Below are 27059 nucleotides of genomic sequence, written 5' to 3'. Positions count from 1 at the left end.
CCAAATGTGTGGGTTTGGCCACAGCACACAAGTCTCCAGTTCTGTGTAGATACCAGCTGGGTGTTCTTTTTTTTTTTTTTTTTTTTCCAGCTGGGTGTTCTATAATGCAATTCACTTCTGACACTATTTCTGTGGAGTTAATGTCTGATCCCACAAGTTAGGGCTCAGTCTCACAGGACTGCTTCCACTGTAGGTGCCAGTCACAAGCCCCAGGTTGTCACCTATACTTCTGACCAAATGGCTATAAATCGGAGCTCCCATGACTCCCTCCTTGAGTTCAATAATTTGCTAGAAGAGCTCACAGAACTCAGAAAATAGTTTATTACTTACTAGATTACTGATTTCTTATAAAAGAATACAACTCAGTTGCAGCATTATTTACAATAGCCAAGACAAAGAAGCAATGTAAGGGTCCATCAACAGATGAGTGAGTAAAGAAAATGCTGTATATACATACACTAGAATATTATTCAGCCATAAAAAGAAGGAAATCTTGCCACTTGTGACAACATGGATGGACCTTGAGGGCATTATGCTAAGTGAAATAAGATAGAGACAAATACCATATGATCTCACTTATATGTGAAACCAAATAACCCCCCCCCCAAAAAAAAAACTAATAGATATAGAGAGCAAATTAAATGAGTGAAGGTGGTCAAAAAGTACAAATTTCCTGTTATAAAATAAGTCACGAGAGTGCAATATATGGTATAGTGGCTATAGTTAATAATTCTGTATTATATGTTTGAAAGTTGCTAAAGCAAATCTTAAAATTTCTCATCACAAGAAAAAAACTTATGACTTCCATGTGGTGATGAATGTTAACAAGACTTATTGTGGTGCTCATTTTGCAATATATACAAATACGAATCATTATGTTATACACCTGAAGCTAACATGATGTCATCATATGCCATTTATATCTCAACAAGAAATAAAAGACAAGACACCTCTCAGGAACAACCAGATGGAAGCGGTGTATTATTTAGGGCAAGGTATGTGGGAAGGAGCACAGAGCTTCCATGCTTGTCTAAGGTGCACCCTCATAGTGCTTTCACCTGACTACCAAGCTGGAACATCTCTGAACCTCATACTTCAGGGGTCTCTATGGAGGCTTCGTCATGTAGGCATGATCAATTACTACCTCAATCTCCAGCCCCTCTCCCCTTCCTAGAGTATGGGGGTTGAGACAGAAGGTTCCAAGCTTCTAATCATGACTTGGTCTTTTTAGTTATTAGCTTCCATCCTGAAGCTACCTAGGAGCCCATAAGAATTGCCTCATTACAACAAAAGACACTCCTATCATTCAAGAAATTCCAAGGAATTTAGGAGCTCTGTGTCATGAATTGGGGTCAAAGATCAAGCACAAAAGATGCTCCTAACACCTTTGTTACTTAGGAAATGGCAAACGTGTTAAGAGCTCTGGCCAAGAGCCAGGGACAAAAGCCAAAATACATATTTCTTATTATATCCTGATACCACAGATACTAAGATAACAGACTCCTCCAGTGCAAACAGACCCTCAGATAGTTTCCACTTTTCCTCCCTTTTTTAAAATGTTTGTTATTTATTTTTTTTTGAGAGAGAGAGAGAGAGACAGAGCACAAGTGAGGGAGGGGCAGAGAGAGAGGGAGACACAGAATCTGAAGCAGGCTCCAGGCTCTGAGCTGTCAGCACAGAGCCTGACATGGTGCTTGAACTCACAAACCACGAAATCATACCCTGAGATGAAGTCAGACGCTTAACTGACTGAGCCCTCCAGGCACCCCAGTTTTCCTCCCTTTAAACAATGCTCTAAGGAACATGTATGTACATCTTGGCAACCATGTTCAGTTATCTCAGAATAAATTTCTAAAGTGGGATTTCTGGGTCACACGGTCTGCACTTTTGCAGTTTGGCACATATGCCCAGCTCTCCTCCATGAAGGACATTCCATGAGGCTGATTGGCCCCTGGCCACAACTGCCCCTGTGCCGTAACCTGTAGTCATGGCCAGTTGGCAACCCAGCACTAAGGAAGCACTGGGTAGCCTTTGAAGTCCAAAGAATGAGTCACGAGAGCCTTCCAGTTTTCGGTAACTTCCAAGGCTGGCTTCACTCCAACGTTAAGGAAATTCTTTGAGGCTGGGGCCTTTAGGCCTAGCAGACTCCATGGCTCTTGGAAAACCTAGCTAAACTTCCAAGTTCACCCTCATGTTCACTCCCTATTCCATCCCTCCAGGCAAGAAGAAGTGTCCTGGCAAGGAGTCTGGCCTAAGCACCAAAATGTTATCACGCATAATTTACTGCTGCCTCTTCCCATACCCAGATCACCCAAAATTGGTTATTTTCAACCCTCTTCCTGTGTCTGATTGATAGGGAATTTTGGAAGTATGTGGGCCGACACACAGACAGTGGGGCGTCTGGTCTTTACACATATGCCCAGAAGTAAGTGCCTGCTTCATATTCCGTCTCCAACCCAACAGTCCCTTAGATGCCACATTCTGCAAGGGGCATGGACAATTCAGAACATATCTCCAGAAGAGTGACTTTCAGACTGGCAAAAGCTCTCTTAAACTGTGGTCTGTGAGAAATGGCTTTATAAGTAAGGAAACTGGAAACATTTTAGTCTGGAGAAGAAAAGACTTTGGGATGAGGTGTGGGGAGTGGTGAGCTATGACCTACAACAGGTGTTTTAAAAATATTGAGGTCTAGCCATATGGAAGAGGAATTGGATTTTTTCTTTGTTGCCCAGAGAAGAGAACTAGGAAGCTGTTAACTATTCTTTTGGATGTAGAATCATTTTCTAACATGCATAGGCCTCAGGAGGCAGTAAACTGACCGTCTCTGAAGTTGTCCCTGTAAAGTCTGGGCAGCTGCTGGCCAGGGCCTTTGTAGAGGGGCTCTAAGTGCTAAGTATGGGGTTGGTGATCTGGGAGCTCAGACCACTGGGCCCAGATGCCACTTAATACCTGCTGATTTTTCTTCTAATCCAGTGTGCTTATGACCGCTTCTGCTGTGCTCCAGTCTGGCTTTCTGCAAATAGCCTGCCTCCTCCTCCTTGATGCTTTCTGTCCCACAACCCTCCAGGTCTCATCCAGCTGGGTCATCTCTGAGAACACCCATAAATACCGTAGCTGTGTTTCTTTTTTTTTAAATTTTTTTTTCAACGTTTATTTATTTTTGGGACAGAGAGAGACAGAGCATGAACGGGGGAGGGGCAGAGAGAGAGGGAGACACAGAATCGGAAACAGGCTCCAGGCTCCGAGCCATCAGCCCAGAGCCTGACGCGGGGCTCGAACTCACGGACCGCGAGATCATGACCTGGCTGAAGTCGGACGCTTAACCGACTGCGCCACCCAGGCGCCCCTGTGTTTCTTGATGTAAACTATGGAAGTAGGTTAGTTTCCTGAGCCAAAAAGTAGAGTCCTGGCTCCCTGAGGAAGATGTCTGCTCTGCCACAGTGGATGGGTTAATCTTTTTCTTATAAACAGTGGTTGTGTTTTCCAGTGATAGAATATTTCCAATGAATAACACTTGCTTAATTTGTATAGTACATTCAGCACATAGGGCAATTTTTATGTATTTTAATTCATTTATTTGATTCTAAAAACTACCCTGCAAGGTAGATAGTATGATCATGTTTTGATACATAAAGAAACAAATGCAGAGAATTTAAATGATTTGTTTAAGGTTGTAACCTTAAACAGCAAAGAAAAATGCACCCGAGAATAAAGCAAAGGGAAGTACCATTACATGGAGACCTTTCACTCGAGGATCTGGTTTTGCCTTTTCCCCGAGGGTAAATATCATACATTTAAGGTGACTGTTTGCCCCCATGATCTGGTAGAATAAAATCAGTCAATGCTGAGTGATGCTTTCACCTCACCCCATGGTGGCCAGTGACAGAGCTAAGAGAAGTCAGTGTTTCATTAATTTATCTTTTCTGAAGTTGCCAGAGATGACGCCAGCCAAAAAGCTCTCTGGGTTAAATGTTGATGTTTCAAGCAAATGGCCCATAAACACATGAAAAGAAAGATGTCATCTCACTCAAAATAAGAGAAATGCAAGTCAAACTACCCTCAGATACCACTTCTCACTTGTCAGATTGGTAGATTCCAAGTTTGAGAGCGTATCCTGTTGTCAAGCTGTGAGGAAACAGGGACTTCCATGTGTTCATGGTGGGATGCAAAATGGTGCTCTCCCTGTGGAAGAGAACATATCAATATCCAGCAAAACACATCTATTTACCCCTTGATGCAGCAATTCCACTTCTAGGAATCCCAAAGACATGAGCAAAAACATGAAAAGATACTCACAAATGGCTATTAGCTGAAGCAGTGTTTGTAATAACTAGCACAAGGATCTTCTTATGACAGCAGTGGGGCCATGAGAGGAAGTGGAAATGTGTGCATGTTTAGTCAAGCCTCTGTTTGACTATCCCATTGGCCAGAGTAAGTCCCATGGTCAAGCCTAGGGTCAGGGAGGGAGGGGACTACAAAGTTACAAAATTAATACCCTCAGAGATGGTATTAATTGGGGCCATTAATGCAATCAGTTTACCATAGGGAATTTGCAGTCTTTTGTGTAATTCATACAGCATGGTTTATAGATTTATGATCTTGATCATATAAATAGAATACACTCTAAGTTAACAAGATGTCTCTTAAAATGTATAAACCCAACTACTCTATTTCAGATATTTCAGTATACATTAGCCAGTTATATTTGGGAATATGAATCCTTATCATTCTGTGCAGTAAAAGATTTGATGGCAATAATGGTAACACTGATGAGGATGACCAGTGGAACTGCCTCGTCAAGAGTATCTGTGCAATGTTCTCAGTTATTTAAAATGTCCAGCAAATTAATCAAGCAAAGAATTCTGTTTTTCATATAGCCTAAAGATTTGTTGAATATTCAGGGATATGGAATCAAGTGTGTGGTGGTAGTGTAACCAAAATAAAACTATGGCCGTTGCAATCTTGAGAAAGAAAAAAAAAAAAAAGCAATGCAGAGAAAAGTATCTATAGTGAGTTTCATTTATATAAGAAAACATGTTTTTCTTTATGTTTTTAAATGGAAGGGTAAACCATAATATTTTTTAAATGGTAATCTATGGGAGAAGGAGGGAACAGATGGAGAGGACAGGAAGCCAACTTCTCTGAATATATCTTGTTCTTAGATTTATGACTTTGGAACCATTTAAAATTTTATATAATTATAAGACAAATCAAAATGAGTATTTTTATGTGTTAGCTTTTTTTGTGTTATAAAGCAGATTATCACTAAATTAGTGGCTTAAAAGTACACACATTTATTATTGCCTCTTTGGGTCAGTAGTCTGGGTATTGCTTAGACTTCACCGGGGTCTCACAGAGTCTCACAAGGCTGAAATCAGTGTTTGCTGGGCTGCATTCTTTATTTTTTTTTTTTTTAAGATTACTTACTTTTCAGAGAGAGAGAGAGAGCGAGCATGCATGTGAGTGGGGAAGGGGCAGAGAGGGAGGGAGAGAGAGAATCCCAAGCATGTTCTGTGCTGTCAGCACACAGCCTGACACGGGGCTCAATCCCATGAACCTCGAGGTCATGACCTGTGCCAAAACCAAGTCAGACACTTAACCCTAACTGACTGAGTCACACCAGGCGCCCCTGGGCTGCATTCTTATTTGGAGCCTCTGCTAGGGATGGATCTGCTTCCAGGTTCCCTGAGGTTGTTGGCAGAACTCCTTTCCTTGTAGCTGCAGGATTCTGGGCAGCTTGCTTCATCAAAGCAAGCAATGCAGAAAAGTGTGGGGGTGGGGTGGAATGTACAGTCCTTTTTTTAAGGCCTTTTACCTTCATCCAGTCAAGTCCATCAAAGATAATCTTCCTTTTAATTAACTCAAAATTATTTGATTTGGCCTCATATCCATTAGGATGGATACTATTTAAAAAACAAAAGGGGCTCCTGGCTGGCTCAGTTGGTGGAACATGTGACTCTCCATCTTGGAGTTGTGAGATTGAGCCCACAATTGGGTGTGGAGATCACTTAAATAAAATCTTAAAAACAAAAAAACAAAAACCACACACCAGAAAATAACAAGTGTTGGCAAGGATGTGGAGAAATTGGAACCCTTGTGCGTTGCTGGGAGGGATGTAAAATGGTGCAACCGTTATGGGAAACAGTATAGCGATTCCTCAAAAAAATCAAACATAGAATTACCATATGATGTAGCATTTCTGCTTCTGGGTATACATCCAAAAGAATTGAAAGCAAGGTCTCAAAGAGATATTTGTATACCGATGTTCATAGCAGCATTATTCACAAGCCGAAAGGTGGAAGCAACCCACATGTCCATCAACAGATGAATGGATAGACAAAATGTGGTATATACATATAAGCGAAAATTATTAGGCCTTAAAAAGCAAGGAGATTCTGAGCATGCTACAACATGCATGAACTGTGAGGTCATTATGCTAAGTACTTAGAAAAAAGTTACAAAAAGACAAATAATGGATGGTTCCACTTATATGTGGTACCTGAAGTAGTTTAATTCACAGGGACAGGGGCTGAAGAGAGGGAGTGGGGAGTTAGTGTTTAATGGGTACAGAGTTTCAGTTTTGTAAGAAAAGAATTGTAGAGATTGGTTGCATGACAATGTGGATATACTTAACACTACTGAACTGTAAACTTAAAGATGGTTAAGACGGTATATTTTATGTTATGTGTATTTTACTACAATTAAAAATTAAAAAATTAGGGGCGCCTGGGTGGCGCAGTCGGTTAAGCGTCCGACTTCAGCCAGGTCACGATCTCGCGGTCCGTGAGTTCGAGCCCCGCGTCAGGCTCTGGGCTGATGGCTCAGAGCCTGGAGCCTGTTTCCGATTCTGTGTCTCCCTCTCTCTCTGCCCCTCCCCCGTTCATGCTCTGTCTCTCTCTGTCCCAAAAATAAATAAACGTTGAAAAAAAATTAAAAAATAAATAAATAAATAAAAAATTAAAAATTAAAAAATTAAAGCATCAATTGATTTGGGTTCTTAATTGTACCTGTAAAATACCTTCGCTTTTGCCATATTCTGTTAGCAAAATGCAAGTTACAAGTCTTGTTCACACTCAAGGTGTGAACACTGGAGGTGGGGAGGAATTTTGGGGGCCACCTTGAAGTTGGCCTACCAACACTTCCTAAAAATTATAAGCAAAATGAGACAAATGAAATTCATAGCGTATCCAATGGATATCATAACAATACACATAGATTTTAAAACACAGTAATGTGACTGTAGACCTCTAATCTATCACAAAGGCAAAAAAACCTATTTTCAGTGATCATATTGTTAATAATAGTGTTATTCTGAAACTAGTATACACATATAATAGGATAAAGCAAATAAATGATTATATTAGAAACCAAGATTTTCAGGCACCTGGATGGCTCAGTTGGTTAAGCGTCCAACTTCAGCTCAGGTCATTCATGATCTTGAGGTTCATGAGTTTGAGCCCCAGGTCCAGTTCTGTGCTGACAGCTCAGAGCCTGGAGCCTGCTTCAGATTCTGTATCTCCCTCTCTCTCTGCCCCTCCACCACTCACATGCTGTCTCTTTCTCACAAGAAAAAATCAACAATATTTAAAAAAATTTTTAAAAACCCAAGATTTTCAGTAAGAGAAAAAGAAGCACAAATATAAAATCAAATAAATAAAAATTCTGTGTTCTTAAATTTTAACTGGAAATATTGATGAACTTGAGATTACTTTCTCTTTTTGTTAAAAAATGTATATTTTATCTTTGTTTACTGAAAAAGTCTTGAAACAATAATCCAGTAGCAGTAGACACTTCTGGTTCCAGATTGTGGTCCCCATATACTATTTCTAAAACAAACTAAGGCTTTTTGGAGAAATGTCCAGTTCTGGGGCAGAAAATATACAGGATGAGCCTATAACATCTTTTTATACCAGAAAACAAGGCAGCTACCAAAGATTGTCAGGGTCATATCAACAGACCCAAGAGAGTCTCTATTTTTAGAAACATCTACCAGCCAAAGATGGAATAATATAAATATTAATAACAATCACAACTGCAGTGGATTGAGACATATCAAATATATTAAAATCCATGTGTTCATAATAATACTTAAAAAGGCAAACAAACAATGGAAAACTTCACTTACCATGTTTAGAAGATTTGATAATTTATTATTCTGAAAGTTAGTGAATAATGGAAAAGAACCACACTTTCTGCCTTTCCTATATAAATTACCTCAGGGTACCTTTAAAGAAGATTTCCAGCAAGAAAATTATAAAGAGTGATAGAATAGTTTTTGGAACCTTCTAATGAAATACTGGATCTAGCAGTTGTCATCATGGTGCTAACCTCACAATCTCTGGCTCTAACCTTTGGCGTTTACAGGAAACACCAAGGGACAAAGGAACATGCTAAATGATGGCATGGGGATGCAATCAGCAAAATTCAGACTTTGGGGAATTTTACTGGACAAACAACCTGGTTCCTTCAATAAGAAAAAAAAAAAGAGGAAGAGGGAAAAACTTTTAGATGGAAAAGACTTAAAAACTAAACCAGCCAAATGCGCTGTGTGGCCCTTATTTGGATAGTAATTTGAACAAACCAACTGTAAAAGACATTTATAGAAAGTCAATTTAGACAATAACTTTAATAGTTGACAATACTAAGAATCTACTGCCAAATTTTTTAGGTGTGATGCTTGTAATCATAATTATGGGTTTAAAAGAGAATACTTACCACTTAGAATCTGTACTAAAATACTTATGGGTGAAATGATAATGGTGTCTGAGATTTGCTACAAAATAATCCTATGGGGATAGCATGGGAATTTGGGGGTAGGGTTATAGATGATTTGGGGATTGCCCATAAATTGATAATCATTGAAGCCAAGGGATGGGTATATGGGAGTTCATTGTATTATTTTCTCAATTTTGGTTGAAAATTCGCCTTAACAAGTTGTGTGTGTGTGTTTTAAGTCTGAGTTTCAGACCAGGAATGGAAAATAATTTTTTTAATGTGTTTTGGAGACATTTGAAGTCCAAAGCTGTATGGTGCATTGGCCAAGCCCTAGTGGATTATGTGAAAAGAATTCCTTGGAAACCGTCTTCTTTAGTACTCAGGTCACCTTCATACCACCTGCTTTCCTTTCTCTTCAGACTGTCTCAGTATGGTTGGTGGATAGGAAGAAGGATTGAAGTTTATTGGTTTGGTTTGATTGATTGATCCAGTTTTCTCTGCTGCCAGGCTGAATCTAGTGACCCACTCAGCAGCGGCTTCTTCCTGAGAGTATTAGGGCAAAACCTTGTGCTCCACAGCAGGCCTGCCCTTGAATAGTTCCATACTTGGTTACACTTGAACTTGCAGTCTAGGCGAGGATAGACTTTTTTTCTGTAATGAGGGTAGCGCTCAAGGTAACAATTTCTGCTTTGGTCTACTTAACTTCTTACCTGGCTCCAGAAGGTTTCTCTTTTTATATTAATTGGAAACCAAATGCTTTATATACACAGGGTCAGGGCAGAACCAGATTCTCCTTTTGAAAGATGCCAGAGCCACATTTTGTCCTCATCATCCTCTTTCCTGAAGGGAAAAAAAGATGCTTATTTTGCCCGCACCTCCCTAGCCCATAAGTGCCAAGAATACAAACTCTCTCCACTCCCAAAAACAAACATAAAATGACAACAAAGCAAAAAAGTTTATCCTAAAGTAGTGTGTCTGTCCCTCCAGATTTCCAGACTGCTGCAAAGGGGTAAAATGCCTTTCCTCCTTGGAATTTAGGCAGAATGAGGGCTATGCTAAAGTTCTTCGACTTAAGAGAATGTTATAGGGGCGCCTGGGTGGCTCAGTCGGTTAAGCGTCTGACTTCAACTCAACTCAGGTCACGATCTCGCGGTCTGTGAGTTCGAGCCCCGCGTCGGGCTCTGGGCTGATGGCTCAGAGCCTGAAGCCTGCTTCGGATTCTGTGTCTTCCTCTCTCTCTGCCCCTCCTGCATTCATGCTCTGTCTCTCTCTGTCTCAAAAATAAATAAACGTTAAAAAAAATTTAAAAAACAAATAAACGTTAAAAAAAATTAAAAAAAAAAAAAAAAAGAAGAATGTTATAGATGCAGTGCATCAGCTGTGTCCACCCCTAACAAATGGGAATAGTGGATGTGTGCAGCCATCGTCACCTGGCCCTGTCTGGTTGTTGATCTATAGATGTGTCTACCATTTTGATCTTAGATTTTAGCAAGTGCTAATGGGAAATAATGTACAGTGTACAGAAATAAGACTAAGAACAAAAACAGCAAGGGAGAGGAAGGGGATTGTTTTAATGTAACTGACTATAACCACTAAGAGAAGAAGAAAAACAAACAAGAAAAGTTTGAAGTCTGTGGCAAGAGTACCAGCATCATTAGCCTAGTTAAGATAAGGTGCGGTGTTTGTTCAAGAACTTAAATGCTTTAGCTGGTGAAAGTGCCACTGGTGACATTTTAGATACAAGCCAAGGATGGGCACCTGGGTTCTGGGACCACCCAGTTCTGTAACCGCTGCACTCAGAGTGAGTGGCATGGTAGCCAGTGTGATGGCTGCTGGAGCCGCCAAAGGAGTTCGCACTGCATGCCAGAGATGTGAAGGAGGAGTGCTTCTTTCTCATTTTATTTTTTTAAGCATACAAATAATACATAAATCCATCTTAGAAGTTAACAGAAGTTAACAATTCAGACTCTATGAATCAAGCCAAAGTCCTCCTTGACCACACAACCCAATCTCAGGCCCCTCCCCAAACCATTTTATCTGTATGGTGGCTTCCTTGCACCAGACCAGACTTTTTCTGTGCTCTCACCTCCTTCTGGGTACCTATAGAATGGTTTGGGTTTGTGTATATATTTTTTTCCTTTTTTTTTTTTTTTAAATTTTTTTTTCAACATTTATTTATTTTTTGGGACAGAGAGAGACAGAGCATGAATGGGGGAGGGGCAGAGAGAGAGAGAGACACAGAATCGGAAACAGGCTCCAGGCTCTGAGCCATCAGCCCAGAGCCTGACGTGGGGCTCGAACTCACGGACCGCAAGATCGTGACCTGGCTGAAGTCGGACGCTTAACCGACTGCGCCACCCAGGCGCCCCACCTTTTTTTTTTTTTTTAAAGTAAACTGTATCTCCAACATGGGGCTCAAACTCACAACCCCCAGATGAAGAGTCCCATGCTCTACCAACTGAGCCATCCAGGTGCCTCTTGCCTTCTTTAATGTAAGCGAAACTGTTCTGTCCTTAACAATTGGACTTTTTAATTAACTGTGCGTCTTGGAGATCTTTCTACGTCAACATATAAAGATTTATCTAATTCCCTTTTACTGCTGCTCATGATTTTATAGTATGGATAAGCCATATTTTAACCTTCATGCACATTCAGATTGTTTCCATTTCTTCACTATCACAAACAGCACACAGATGTTGTGAGCATCCTTATTCATTCCTCCTTGTGAACGTGTTTTGCTCTAGGACAGATACGTACTACGAGGTGGAACGATTAGGTCAAAGGGAAAGTACTTTCTATATTAATAGATTCTGCCATGTGGCCCTCCAAGGTGACTGTGCTACTTTACAGATGCTTGGCAGCATCTGTTGTAGATGTAGACCTACCTAGTCTCTTCAGGAAAAAGATGGAAAGAGTAGAAGCATGTGCTTGATTTTAAAGCTTCAAAGCATCTCCTGGCACTTTTGAGGGGGGGTTGAAATGTATATAGGGACTGCACATTTAAAACCCTCTATAGTTATTTTGGCTTTAAGAACAAAGGGACCTGCATGCAGTTGGCAGGCCCTCCGTGCCGGCTCAGGAGCGTGAGAGGAGCAGGAGTGGGTTTTGCCCAGTTACAAGCCTCTGGGCAAAAGACTTCTCCTTCTCGTACTGACAGGTGTCTAAACAGATGGAGCTGCCTTAAAAGAAAAGTGAAAGCATCTGCCAGCTTAGGACTCAGGGCTCTCTGGAAATGGGGAGCAAGGATCTGTATTCCTCATAGAAGAGCGTGGCACATAGAGGGTGGACGGACAGGATTTGTGACAGCAACAAGCTGTGGCAGGTAAACCCTGCTGAGCTCTGTTTGCACTGAGGGGCTCACCCTCTGGGGCGGGGGGTGTGGGGTGGGGAGTGAGGCTGTCCTGCCAGTCCTAAAAGTCCTGCAGGCCCCAGAGACTCGCTTGTGGGTGAGAGTCTCCCGAGACCCCAGCAGCTCGCCAGCCTCCTGCCTCCACTGCTCTGACCCCTATTCCAGGTTGCTGAGCTTCTCTGCCTATAAAAGGGATTTTCTTTTAAAAAAATTTTTTTTTCCAACGTTTATTTATTTTTGGGACAGAGAGAGACAGAGCATGAACGGGGGAGGGGCAGAGAGAGAGGGAGACACAGAATCGGAAACAGGCTCCAGGCTCTGAGCCATCAGCCCAGAGCCCGACGCGGGGCTCGAACTCGTGGACCGTGAGATCGTGACCTGGCTGAAGTCGGACGCTTAACCAACTGCGCCACCCAGGCGCCCCTAAAAGGGATTTTCTTTACACTTCACTGTTTGCCTTCATGATTGTGGCTTTGAGGGAGAAGGAGGAAGCTGGGGAGCCAGAGGTTTTTGAGAAAATACATAGGGAAACAATTTTGAGTCTCTTTTGACTGGCTTTCTAATCCTTGGCGATTCCTTTGATTCTGGGCAAAACCTAGAAGGAATATCCTTTACGTTTCCTTTCAGTTTTGTAAGAACAAACATGTCCCCTCGCTCTTCTTTATTTAATTAAGTGGTACAGCACATTCATTTCCCTCGCAGTGTCTTGCAACCACATTTAGCCAAATTAATATCAGACAGAACTGGTTGAGGAAAGCTCTCTAACCAAACACTCAAATTAACTTTTCAAGTCATGAAACTGCACTCAGAACCTTCAAAGGGGCTGGGAGGAGTTCATTCTTTCTTCTACCGCTCAACCGGGTTGGAGAAACTTCTCAGCCAGCCACCATCCACGCCATCCAGCTATGAAGAACTCTGCCGGACAGCTTCACACGTCCAGGGAACCTGTTTCTCTCCCTCCCCCCACAGTTTGTCTGCCTTCTTGCTATTTTTTCTTTCTTAAAAGAAAATGGCCTTTCTTTGGAGAAGTTTGATCTGAAACCCTGCAAGGGGGGTGTGCCATCATGCTCCTGAGATCTCCTTCCCTGCAGGCATCTTGTCTGCTGTGCATGTGTGTGTGAAGAAGAGCGGGGGCGCCAAATTCTGTTGTTTTGTACCAGCTGAAGCCTCTAAGCTCTAGAATATCCCATCCTTTTATATGTTCTCCTTGCCACGCTGAAGTGTTAGAGGGGAATCAACCCAGGACATATTTATTTTTTGCTCCTCTGTGATGTGCGTTCCTCGCTGCTCTCAACTGCTATCCCAAGTTCCTGAGATGGGCCTTGCCTTACCACTGCTGCATGTCTCTAAGCTGAAATCCTAGCCTTGGTTTGGAGATGGGGAGTAAGGGCCGGCAGGCAGGGAAGTGCTTACCCACCGCTTTGTTTGGATTCCTGGAAGAAGGAGAGCTGCTGATCTTCCCCAGCGAGAAGAGGGTCTGTGCCACTGGTCCTTGGATGGGTGCTGTCATGTGAAAGCAGTGGAGACCTGGAGGAGGCCCTGGGTCTTAGTGCAGTGCCTGGGGTCGTGCTTTCCCCAGAATCGGCATAGCATCTCATGGCTGTGTTGAGGCCTCCAGAAATGTAATTTGTAGCAGTGACATTAGGCTGTCCTATACCCTATGCCCTCCTAAAATTTTGTAGGCTCGAGAAACAAGTAAACAAGGCACACACATCCCTCCCCTCCCCACAGCTTGGCATAGAGCAAGGAGAAAGCACCTGGGCTTTAGAAATTAGGATAGGATTCCGTGAGAGATCCAGCAGGGGCAGTGGGCCAACTCATTGGCCCCAGTTAGGACCATCTGGGCTGGGCAGAGGCTAACAGGACTGACTTTGAACGTTGCCTCCTCCACTGCTCTGGCCAGGGCTGGTTCATTCAGCAAAACCTCCAGGTTGTCTCCTCTCACTGGGGTGTCATGAGGCTGCCTGGGACTGTGCAGGTTTGTGTTTCAGCCCCCATAAGGATATTTCAGTTTGTGGGCCTTCAGTTGACTCTAAGGGGCCGTCTTCTAATCTCAGAGGGAGCCTTTGGACCCAGCTCCGCCGAGCAGGCCACAGTGGCTGCAATAGCCTCTTAGGCCTTCTCAAGAAGGAGGGTGGGGTCGGGCAGTTGCCAGATGCTCCCCTTGGGCCTTGGTTTCATGCTGGGACTTTCAGGAGACAGGAGGACAGGCTTCCTGATGCTTCCCTATCAGCAGTCTGTGTTGCTAGGGGCGTGTCTGGCACATTTGGCATTTTAGGGAAGAACTGCTGAGCCCTCCTAGTAACCAGCCAGCTCTGGGTCTTCATATAGGACACTTAAGCCCGCGTTGTCAAAGCAGGTATGAGCATTGGTGTGATGTGTGAGCGCCAAGAAGGCAAGAAAACTGGAGACCGCTTCTTGCGAGACTGTGATGGCAACCCCATCGTTCAAAAATTTGACCTTGGAGTTGACAGACTCCAGTCTGCCAGCCTGCTTTGCACCAGCTCCCATTTTCCTGCACTCTCTAAAATCCGCCTTGTATACCAGCCACTCCTGTGACACCTGGCACAATTCAGCAGGGTTTCCTGCCCTTGCCCTTCATCCTCTCAGAGCCCTCTCTCAAAAGTGCCTTTGACTTCAGGGGTCCAAGCTTCAGCCATGAGAAACCCACTCTTTCCCGCTCTGGAAGACAACATTAACCCATTCTCTTCCGACCAAGTGAATTAATTCGAGTAAAGGGTGTGGGGGGGTGGAGCACCGCTTTCCAAACTGTTGTGTAAAACATCATCGCTGGGACTGTACTTTCACACAGAATGGAGACCGACAGTCATTTTCCAGAGTTGGGATGAATTAAGAACTCTTAGAGAATGTATTTGTTCCTCAGTGTTTCAAAGGCAGCACTAATTATTTTACAAACAATGGCTGTTTTCTTCTGCAACCCATTTCCCTAGATTTTGCTAACTTCTTATATCCGGCACAGCCCAACTTCAAACAGCTAGACTAAAGCTGGATGTTTGGGAGGTGGGGGTAGGGTGAGGGCCAATCTGAGGGGCCTGTTAGCACTCGCGTTCCCATACAGTTCTTGCCAGGGGGTTGTTTGCTAATGGGGAAGGAGACACAGAGTAGTGAACCCTTTCTTTCAGCTAAGCAAGGGGCAGAAGTATACGCAGCAGTTTTTGGACTCTCTTTGCCAGCCTGGAGTGGCCTTCCCCCCTGTGACTTTGCCCAATAGGCAGCAGCTGAGGGAGGTTTCTCAGGGTACTTGGAGCTAGAGCTCAGAGGAAGAGGGAAGGGAAGGGACAGTGAGCATCCAGGCTTCACCTGGAATGGCCTGCCTTGAGACCCTAGAAGGCCCCTCTGCTAATGTGGTTTGGGTGGAGGTCCCAGGGATTTGCATCCTAATGTCTTGGTTAGGACACTTCAGGGAGCTGAAGAGAGAGGAAATGGCGCCCCTCTAACCACTGGACTGAACAGCTGGGCCTCCGACCGAGGCATTATTAGCATTTGAAAACCCATCTGAAGGGGCTGAGAGCTTCCTGGGGTGGGCGCTGGGGCCTGAGTGCTGAGGCCCGCAGTGGCTCCACACAGAATGGGGCCGAGCATCCAGGGCATAAAGACCAGACTGGACTCAAGAATGAGCCCATTGTGGCTTTGTCCCAGGCTTGAAAACTGTGACCAAGGCTCTTTCATTGTTAAGAAAGACTGTTTCTTGGCCACAGCAGAGCTAATAAGTCTGGTTCCCCCACCAGGCAGAGCTGGGGAAGAAAGACCATGTCCTATGCTGGAAGGTTGTTAGCGTCTCACGCTCTAAACCTTTCTGGTGTGGTTATGCGTTCTCCTCTCCCTTCCTTCTTTTTAACTCACTCCTGATCCCACGTGTGTTGGTCCCAGAGCAGCCACTGGGTCCGTCTCCCTTTTCTGCCTTAGGGTCTCCCCTCCCAGCTGCCTAAATTAGGCCCCTTCCCAAATAAAACCTGTACGAGGTATTTTTTTGGTCATTCTTATTTCATTTAAACAGTTTGGGTTAGGGGCGCCTGGGTGGCGCAGTCGGTTAAGCGTCCGACTTCAGCCAGGTCACGATCTCGCGGTCCGTGAGTTCGAGCCCCGCGTCAGGCTCTGGGCTGATGGCTCGGAGCCTGGAGCCTGTTTCCGATTCTGTGTCTCCCTCTCTCTCTGCCCCTCCCCCGTTCATGCTTTGTCTCTTTCTGTCCCAAAAATAAATAAAAAACGTTGAAAAAAAATTAAAAAAAAATTAAAAAAAAAACAGTTTGGGTTTGTACAACAATTATTTTTAAACCCGGTCCGTTCTGATTAATAAAACATCATGGCTCCAAAACCGTTCAGCCTTTTCCCTGTTTCCAATTTCTGTTCCTGTCAGGTTTGGAGTATATTTGTATAGACCAGACAGCCAGATGTGGGTCGGAGGAGAGAACTTGACCAACTCTTTCTTAAAACAGGAGCGATGGTGCCACCTACTGGCCTCTGCTGTGAGCTACAGGCTCTGTGGCAGGTTCTTGATTTCTGGTAGAGGGACTAGGACCTGGGCAGGAATAGCTGTACCGTATTCCAGTACAGGAATAACATGCAACGGTGGAAAGCAAACTGAGGCACGCTATTCCCTGCTTACAGATGAGGAAACTGGCTTGGGAATTGTGGTTGGGCAAGTTGCTGAGGGTTGTAACTAGTAAGGGGCAGAAGCAAATAGGATCTGGGCCTTCCCAACTGCAAAGTTAACCACGACACCAGGGTTTGCCAAAGCCAGCTGGAGATTTTAGTTCATGACTGGACAAGGCATTCAGTGATCCAAATAGTGAGGACTCTCTTCCCTCTTCAGGTCTCTGATTCAGTCCTTCTGATTTATCAGTTTGATATGACTCTTTAAATCTCTAATGGCTCTTCAACTCTGGTTCATTTCAGTTTTTAATAATGTCAGGTAGATAACAGTAGCTGTTAGAAATTAAATTTGTTTTCAGGAAATCGCTTTGCAGTTACCATAAACAACACTAATTTTCCTTTTATTTTCCTGATTTAGTAGTAATATGAAGTTTCCTTTTAAACTAAGTTTGTTTAGGTTTTATTTATTTATTTATTTTTTTTGAGACAGAGAGAGACAGAGCATGAACGGGGGAGGGGCAGAAAGAGAGGGAGACACAGAATCGGAAACAGGCTCCAGGCTCTGAGCCATCAGCCCAGAGCCTGACACGGGGCTCGAACTCACGGACCGCGAGATCATGACCTGGCTGAAGTCGGACGCTTAACCGACTGCGCCACCCAGGCGCCCCTGTTTAGGTTTTAAAAAGTGAGTCAATCTCGGGGTAAATGCAGGTTGTCATACAGCTGGTACCAACACAGAAGTGTTATGGATGACTCGAAAGTTTGGGTAATGTGGCACTGTGCTCACCATCACTGACTTGCCCCCATGACTTCGGGCAGTCTGTCTCACGGATCCTTTCCTGATTTGTGGAAAATGAAAACATTGGTCATTCAGGTCGTGTAGACCATAAAATGCTGTGATGTCTCGGCATTATGAGTCACATTTCTCCCAGGCCACAGCTTACCTGAGAAGGTAGTAACCAAGAATCCAAGACCTTGGCTTTGCTTTGATTACTTTGCCTTTCCCTCAAGATTCCTCCCTTTCACCTACTATATTCTTTATTTTTTAACATCTTTATTGAGATATAATTCATATACCGTGTAATTCACAGTTGTGAAACTGTCACCACAATGAACCCCAGAACCTTTTCATCACCCCCAAAAGCAGTGCCATACAAGTCACTAACCATTCTAGCCTTAGGCAACCACCAATCTCTCTGTCTGCATAGATTTGCCTATTCTGAACATTACATACAAATGGAATTGCATATGTCCTTTTGGAACTGGCTTCTTTCACTTAGTATAGTGTTTTTAAGGTTTGTGTTATAGCGTGTATCAGTACTTCATTTTTATTGCCAAATAATACTCCATTGTGTGGACATACCACATTTCCTTTATCTTTTTAAAAAAAAATTTTTTTTTTTTTTTAGTGTTTATTTATTTTTGAGACAGAGAGAGACAGAGCATGAGCAGGGAAGGGGCAGAGAGAGAGGGAGACGCAGAATGTGAAGCAGGCTCCAAGCTCTGAGCTGTCAGCACAGAGCCCAACGCAGGGCTCAAACTCACGAACCGTGAGATAGTGACCTGAGCCGAAGTCGGACGCTTAACCGACTGAGCCACCCAGGCGCCTCTCCTTTATCTTTTCATTAGTCGATAGACATTGGGTTATTTCCCACTTTGGGCTGTTGTGAATAACACTGCTGTGAACATTCATGTACAAGTCTCTGTGTGAACGTGTTTTCATTTCTCTTGGGAATATACATTGGCTTGGAATTGCTAGGTCATATGGCAGCTCCAAGTTTAATCATTTGAGGGATTGCCACACTGTATTCCAAAGCACTCCATTATTTTACATTCCCACCAGCAGTGTGTGAGGGTTACAATTTCTTTCCTTACCAACACTCGTTATTGTTATTTTTAATTGTAGCTGCCCTAATGGGTGTGAAATGATGGTATCTCACTGCTGTTTCGATTTGCATTTCCCTAATGGCTAATCACGTAAAGCATCTTTTCATGTGCTTATTGGCTATTTGTATATCTTTCTTGGAGAAAAATTCTATTCAGATCCTTCACCCATTATAAAGTTGGATTATTTGTCTTTTTATTATTGGGCTGTAAGTTTCTTTATATATTCTGGATACCTATAAGATCTATGTAGATATTTTCTCCCATTCTGTATATTGTCTGTTCACTTTCTTTTCTTTCTTTCTTTTTTTTTTAATTGTGTTTAGGGGCACCTGGGTGGCTCAGTCAGTTAAGCGTCCGACTTTGGCTCAGGTCATAATCTCACAGTTAGTGAGTTCGAGCCCTGCATTGGGCTCTGCTGACAGCTCAGAGCCTGGAGCCTGCTTCAGATTCTGTGTCTCCCTCTCTCTCTGCTCCTCCCCCCCTCGCACCCTGTCTCTGTCTCTCTCTGTCTCAAAAATAAATAAAGATTAAAAAAATTTTTTAAATAATTCTTTTGGGTATATATCCAGAAGTAAAATTGCTGGATCATATGCTAATTCTATGTTTAACCTTTTGAGGAACTGTCACACTGTTTTCCACAGTGGTTGCACCATTTTACATTTCCAGGAACAGTGCACCAAAGTTCCAGTTTTTCCACAGCCTCACCAGCACTTGTTATTTTTTGGGTGGTATTTTGTTTTCTCTTATAATAGCCATCCTAATGGTTGTGAAGTGTCCTCTCATTGTGGTTTTGGTTTGCATTTCTTTTTACTTTGTGAAAGTACTGTTTGCAGCACAAAAGGTTTTAATTTTAATGAAGTCCAATTTATCTCTCCTTTGTTCCTTGTGCTTTTGGTGTCTAAGAAACCACTGCCTAATTTAAGGTCAGAAGATTTATTCCTGTGTTTCTTAGAGTTTTACGGTTTCAGCTCTTATAGTTGGGCGTATGATCCATTTTAAATTAATTTTTGTTTATGGTGTAAGGAAGAGATCCAACTTGAGTCTTTCATGTGTGGATATCCAGTTGTTCCAGTACCATTTTCTGAAAAGACTGCCTTTCTTATATTGAATTGTCTTGGCACTCTTTTCAAAAATTAATTGGTCATAAATGTGAGGGTTTATTTCGGGACTCTAAATTCTGTTACATTGATCAAATGTCTATCCTTATGCTAGTACCACACTGTCTTGGTAACTGTAGCTTTGTATCAAGTTGTTTTTTTTCTAATTTAATGTAATCTAATTTCTTAAGTTTACATCCAAGTTAGTTAGCATATAGTGCAGCAATGGTTTCAGGGGTAGATTCCTTAATGCCTCTTACCCATTTAGCCCATCCCTCCTCCCACAACCCCTCCAGTAACCCTCTGTTGTTCTCCGTATTTAAGAGTCTCTTATGTTTCGTCCCCTTCCCTTATATTATTTTTGCTTCCCTTCCCTTGTGTTCTTCTGTTCTGTATCTTAAAGTCCTCATATGAGTGAAGTCATATGATATTTGTCTTTCTCTGACTAATTTCACTTAGTATAATACCCTCTATTTCCATCCACGTAGTTGCAAATGGCAAGATTTCATTCTTTTTGATTGCCGAGTAATACTCCATTGTATATATATACCATATCTTCTTTATCCATTCATCCATCAATGGACATTTGGGCTCTTTCCATACTTTGGCTATTGTGGATAGTGCTGCTCTAAGCCTTGGGGTACATGTGTCCCTTCAAAACAGCACACCTGTATCCCTTGAATAAATACCCAGTAGTGCAATTGCTGGGTCGTAGGGTAGTTCTATTTTTAACTTTTTGAGGAACCTCCATACTGTTTTCCAGAGTGGCTGTACAGTTTGCATTCCCACCAGCAGGGCAAAAGAGATCCTCTTTCTCCGCATCCTCACCAACGTCTGTTGTTGCCTGAATTGTTAATGTAGCCATTCTGACAGGTGTGAGGTGGTATCTCATTGTGGTTTTAATTTGTATTTCCCTTATGATGAGTGATGTTGAGTGCTTTTTCATGTGTCGGTTGGCCATCTGGATGTCTTCTTTGGAGAAGTGTCTGTTCATGGCTTTTGCTCATTTCTTGACTGGATTATTTGTATTTTGGGTGTTGAGTTTGAGAAGTTCTTTATAGATTTTGGATACTAACCCTTTATCTGATATGTCGTTTGCAAAAAGCTTCTCCCATTCTGTCAGTTGCCTTTTAGTTTTGCTGATTGTTTCCTTCGCTGTGCAGAAGCTTTTTATTTTGATGTGGTCCCAATAGTTCATTTTTGCTTTTGTGTCCCTTGCCTCTGGAGATGTGCCTCTGGAGAAGTTGCTGCCACCAAGATCAAAGAGGTTTTTGCCTGCTCTCTCCTCGAGGATTCTGATGGCTTCCTGTCTCACATTTAGGTCTTTCATCCATTTTGAGTTTATTTTTGCGTATGGTGTAAGAAAGTGGTTGAGGTTCATTTTTCTGCATGTCGCTGTCCAATTTTCCCAGCACCACTTGCTGAAGAGACTGTCTTTATTCCATTGGATATTCTTTCCTGTTTTGTCAAAGATTAGTTGGCCATATATTTGTGGGTCTATTTCTGGGTTCTCTATTCTGTTCCATTGATCTGAATGTCTGTTTTTGTGCCATGTATCAAGTTTTGAAATCAGTAGGATTAAGTCTTCCAACTTTGTCTTTTCCTTCCTTCCTTCCTTCCTTCCTTCCTTCCTTCCTTCCTTCCCTCCGTCCTTTCTTTTTTAAAGATTTTATTTTTTTAAGTTTATTTGTTTATTTTGAGACAGAGACAGCACAAGTGGGGGAGGGGCAAAGAGAGAGGGAGAGAGAGAGAGAATCCCAAGCAGACTCCACGCTGCAGCTGTGGAGTCTGACATGGGGCTCAAACCCACATTGGTGAGATCATGACCTGAGCCGAAACCAAGAGTCAGACGCTTAACCAACTGACCCACCCAGGGGCCCCTAAAGATTTTATTTTTAAATAATTGCTACACCCAACGTGGGGCTCAAACTCACAACCCCAAGATCAAGAGTTGCACACTTCACCAACTGAGCCAGCCAGGCACCCCTGTTTGTCTTTTCAAGCTTCTTTTGGCTATTTTGGGTCCCTTGCGTTTTCATATGAATTTTAGGATCACCATGTACATTTCTGTAAAAAAGGCACCTGGCATTTTGATAGTAATTGCATTGAATCTGTAGATCAATTTGGGGAATATTACGGTCAACAATATTAAGTCTCTCTTTCTGTCCATGAATACTGCATTTTTTTCATTTATTTAGGCTTTCTCTAAATCCTTTCAACAGTGTTTTGTAGTTTTCAGAGTACAAGTTTTACACTTCTTTTGTTAAGTTTATTCCTAAGCATTGTTTTCTTTTTGATTCTATTGTAAATGGAAGTTTTCTTAATGTTCATTTATTTTTGAGAGACAGAGAGAGAGAGCACAAGCTGGAGAGGGGTGGAGAAAGAGGGAGACAGAATCCAGAGCAAGCTCCAGGCTCTGAGCTGTCAGCACAGAGCCTGACATGGGGCTCAAACCCACGAACAGCGAGATCATGACCTGAGCCAAAGTCGGATGCTTAACCAACTGAGCTACCCAGGAGCCCCTTAATTTCATTTTCAGATTGTTCACTGCTAATGTACAGAAATACAAGTGATTTTTGTACATTGCTATTGTACCCTGCAACCTTGCTGGACTTGTTTATACTGATAGTTTTTTAGTGGATTCCTTAGGGTTTTCTATGTACAAGATCATGTCATCTGCAAATACATTTTCGTTTCCTTTCCAGTTTACCCAGATTTTTGTTTATTTTTCTTGCCTAGTTGCCCTGGTTAGAACCTCTAGGACAATGTAAAATAGAACTGATAAGAGTAGGCATCTGTGTTCTGTTCCTGATCTTAGAGGAAAATAATTTAGTCCTTACTATCAAATATGATGTTAGCTGTAGGTTTTTTGTAGATGCGCTTTTATAGTTTGAGGAAGTTCCTATCTCTTCCTAGTTTAAGTGTTTTTATCATAAAAGAGTATTGGATTTTGCAAATGCTTCTTCTTTGTCTGTTGAGATGATCCTGTGGGGTTATTTTTAATCTTTATTCTATTGATGCAGTGTATTACATTGATTTTCTTATGTTACATTAACCATGTATTTCTGGGATAAATCTCACTTGGTCATTGTATATAACCCTTTTTTTTATGTTGCTATGTTCAGTTTACTACTATTTTGTGGAGGATTTTTATGTCTGTATGAATAAGGGATAATGGTCTATGGCTTTCTTTTTTTGTAATGCCTTTGTCTGGCTTTGGTATCAGGGTAATATTGGTTTTATAGAAAGAATTGGGAAGTGTTACCTCTTCTATTTTTGTTGGAAAAGTTTGTGAAGAATTGGTATCAATTCTTTAAATGTTTGGTAGAATTTGCCAGTGAGGCCATATGGGGTAAGCTTATTGTGGGATAAGCTTTTGAATTAACTAATTCAATCTTTTTTACTTGTTGCCTTGTTTCTAACTTGTAGATCATGCAAGCTGCTTGTAGACACACGTTTCTGTAAAAGGAGAAGGAATCTGGGAAGAGCAGGCACAGCAGGAATTGGGAAAATTGAAGGTTTCTAGTTGACTCTGCTTGGAGATGTGTCTTCTCTCCCTTTATCACCCATGTTTCCTAGATGAAGTAGTCTTCCTTCACCCTCATAAATGAATGCTTTTGAGGTTAGGACCAAAAAACTGAGCCTCTTAGGTGGAAAAAGTAGTTGTATAACCACACCTGACACAGGAGGGAATTAGTATTCAGACCGAGACAAGTGAGAGCAGAAGCTCTCTCAGGTTTCCCTGGCTGGTGTGTGTGTGTGTGTGTGTGTGTGTGTGTGTGTGTGTGTGTGTACGCGCGCGCACGCGTTTTCATGTTCTGCCTTGCCTTAAATATCAATAAAAAGTGAAGATTCCCCAGCTGTTAAGGTTCCCAGGTCATAAGTGATAGACCACAATGAACTACCATATAGCCATTTAAAGAATGAGGTAGCAGGTGCCTGGGGGGCTCACTCATTAAGCATCTGACTTTGGCTCAGGTAGGTCATGATCTCACGGTTCATGAGTTTGAGCCCCATATCGGGTGAGCTTGAGCCCCGTTTCAGGTGAACACAAGCCCCGCTTCAGTTAAAAACATGAGCCCTGCTTCGGGTGAGCCCCACTTCTCTCTCTCTCTCTCTCTTTCTCTCTCTCTCTCTCCTTCTGCCCCTCCTGGGATTCTCTATCTCTGCCACTCACTCTTGCTCTCTCTCTCTCTCTCTCTCTCTCTCTCTCTCAAAAAAAAAAAAAAAAAAGAATGAGGTAGCTTTTGGAGTGCCTAGGTGGCTCAGTTGGTTAAGCTTCCGACTCTTGATTTCAGCACAGGTCCTGATCTCATCCCTGAGTCGGGCTCCATGTTGATGGTGCAGAACCTACTTGGGATTCTCTCTCTCTCTCTCTCTCTCTCTCTCTCTCTCTCTCAAAATGAATAAACTTAAAACATATTTTAAGAATGAGGTAGCTTATTATGTGCTGATATGAAATGATCCCCCAAGATATATCATTAAGCAAAACATGCAAAACAGTGTGCTGCCATTTGTATTACAAAAATAAATAAATAAAATAAGGGGTGGAGAGAACTGTAGATGCACACAGGCTGGTAAATGCAGAGCACCTTTGGAAGGGTGCCGAACATAAGAGTCAGGGGTCAGGGGTGACTTCATACCACATGGGTGTTTTCTTCTGTGTGGTTATGGTACCATAAACAGTTTTTTGAAGTGATGAGCCTGTGTGAAGTACAGGGGTGAGGCTGTGAGTGGGCCATGTTGGCACATTTCTCCTGGGCACAGTGTCTGTGTTTTCATAGAAACACCTGTCCCTCCAGACTATACATCTCTGCTGAGGTGTGTGAGGCCCAATTTAGACCTCCATGTACTTGAAGCCTCCAGTGTTCCTCAGAAATCCCTGTATCTGTCTACCTGTGGGAAGCCAGTGACCAATTTCAAAGGCCCTCCACAGTTGTTGGTTCCTTTTAGAACACTTTCAGCAGCACAGAAAAGGATTGGAACCAGGCATGTGTTTTTCCAAGGTAAAGTGCTTTCACTGCCCTCTAGCCTCCCTGAGGATTTCTGGCCAGGTGGTCCCACACTAAAGCACTTTATTCTTTTTGGCAGACCTGATCATGGCTCCCTCCCACCCCAAATAAGTTTTTGGATGTGCCAGGCCAAGTGAGCATCCACGCTAGCAGGCTGTCCTATTCTACTGAAGGCTGGCAGAACTGGCAAGCAGGGACACGTTTGGTTTTGGGGGAATATCCACAATCTTTTCTCCCATATGAGTGAATGCTTCCCCTGGAAGGCTGGGCAGCTTCCCAGCCCAGGCTTCTCAGATACCAGGGTTCCAGGCCTAGATGCGAGGCCTCCAACACTGAGTGTCGCCATGTCTCTCCCACAGAGAACACCTTCTGCAGTGGGGACCACGTGTCTTGGCACAGCCCTTTGGATAACAGTGAGTCAAGAATTCAGCACATGCTGCTGACAGAAGACCCACAGATGCAGCCCGTGCAGACACCCTTTGGGGTAGTTACATTCCTCCAGGTGAGGCGCGGGTCGGACATGGGCTCAAGCCTTCCCTGGGCGAGAAGTCCTAGTAGGACAGAAGGGCTTGGGTAGGGGAGGTGAAGGGAACAGGAGATTTCCTTCGGTCTTCTTGCATTTTCTGTCCCCTCTGATGGTTCGTCAGGTATAGTCGGATGGTCTGATTTAGCCTGCTGAGGTGGGAGAAGGGGGAAAGGTAAGGGGCCATGTGGGGGTGGCTGGAGAATGGCTGTAGTTGAGTGGCTAACAGGGTGGGTGTTTGATGAACTAGTAAAGACCCAGACAGCAGTAGGCACAGGACCTCCTAGCAGGAAGGCAGCGTCGGGCTGGCCTTGCCCTCACCCGAAGGGGTGTGCCTCCACTCTGGCTGCACCTGGGCTCGCTTGTGGGCATGATGGTGTCTGTGTGAAGGTTCACTTGTTTCCCTTGAGGTTTACATAAAGGCCCAGCCCCTGATGAGGAAGGAAGCTTTTCTGCAAACTTCTGGGGCCCTTTGGTTGTCATTCTGAGCTTGAAGGGTCTCAGAATCTCCTCCGTTTACACTCCCTGTGATCATAGCCCCGGCAGGAACATCTCGCTGAACACCCCCTGCTTCCAGGGACGGGCTGAGGACCCAGACTGATTTTTGCCTCTGTAGTCTAGGGCTAGACTTTGTGTCACCCAGACACAAGTCTGGCCCATTATAACGGGGCAAGGGTCAGGCCTTAGTGCCCCATCTGTGAATTCTTCCATCTCCTAGCCAGGCAGCTATTCTCTCCTAGCCAGGAAACCGTCCCATTTTGCATAGACCAGCCTCTGACCACAGATCTTGCCTGTGGTCCCCCAACTTGAGTTGACCCTAAAAGAGCCTAGGTGGTGGTTCTTCTGGGGCGGGGGGTGGGGCAGGGGGGGAGTGGTCATTAACACACAACCGCATCTTGTCCCCGGGGTCCCAGATTGTTGGCGTCTGTACCGAGGAGCTCCATGCAGCCCAGCAGTGGAACGGGCAGGGCATCTTGGAGCTGCTGCGGACGGTGCCTGTGTGAGTATACCCCCAGCCTATGAGGTGGGGGCCTGGCTCCCTGGGCCTGGGGGTGGGGGTTCCTCCTTAACCCCGTATGCGGGCTTCCCCTTACGTTGCTTTTCAGGCACCGATTTTTCACGTCAGGGATTCCTGCCGACTTGCTCCCTGACAGCCCCTGACCTCTAACTGCTCCCCTGTGTTCTGGGCCTAGGGAAGCAAACAGGGCAGTCTGAATCCCCAGACCATCAGCCCCAGGCCCTCAGTTACCATCCTGTCCCCTTTCCTTGTCCACAGCGCTGGCGGCCCCTGGCTGATAACTGACATGCGGAGGGGAGAGACCATATTTGAGATCGATCCACACCTGCAAGTATGTCTTGAGTGAGGAAAACCTTTCTAGCACATTCTGCCTAGACCTCTTCCAAATAACACTGGCTTTCATGCTGGGAAAATGGAGGAGTTTTATTTGTGAGTGAATAGAAATATGGCATGATTTCAACTTGTTCCTTGAATTCTGCAGAGCACACAGGGAACAGAGATTTCAGGCCAGGAAACTTGCCTCTGACACGTGTCTTTTTGCATTTAAAAAGGAAGAAAACGGTGGGGGGGCGGGTGGTGGCAGGGTGCATCCAGGTGGCTCAGTCGGGTAAGCCTCTGACTTCAGCTCAGGTCACGATCTCGCGATTTGGTTCGTGAGTTCGGGCCCCGCGTCAGGCTCTTTGTTGACAGTTTGGAGCCTGGAGCCTGTTTTGGAATCTGTGACTCCCTCTCTCACTGTCCTCTCCCCCGCTCATGCTCTGTCTCTGTCTCTCAAAAAATAAATAAGCATTAAAAAAAAAAAAAAAAGGATGAAAATGGGCACCTAGGTAGCTCAGTCATTTGA

The 27059-nt window shown here is 43.6% G+C and overlaps 1 protein-coding gene across 3 annotated transcripts in view; it reads left to right on the top strand.

Moving 5' to 3' along the window:
* The window catches only part of SUFU (SUFU negative regulator of hedgehog signaling), a 117419-nt gene that overhangs the window by 55036 nt on the left and 35324 nt on the right, over positions 1–27059 (top strand). For all 3 annotated transcript variants that reach the window (XM_030334603.2, XM_030334602.2, XM_030334604.1), the window contains exons 4-6: positions 25034–25176; positions 26112–26197; positions 26474–26546. In XM_030334603.2, coding sequence (XP_030190463.1) covers positions 25034–25176; positions 26112–26197; positions 26474–26546 — 302 coding nt within the window. The remainder of the gene's footprint in view (positions 1–25033; positions 25177–26111; positions 26198–26473; positions 26547–27059) is intronic.

This window comes from Lynx canadensis, chromosome D2 (assembly GCF_007474595.2).
Source record: "Lynx canadensis isolate LIC74 chromosome D2, mLynCan4.pri.v2, whole genome shotgun sequence".
NCBI classification, from domain to species: Eukaryota; Metazoa; Chordata; class Mammalia; order Carnivora; family Felidae; genus Lynx; species Lynx canadensis.
This window is presented reverse-complemented; position numbering and strand designations above follow the sequence as displayed.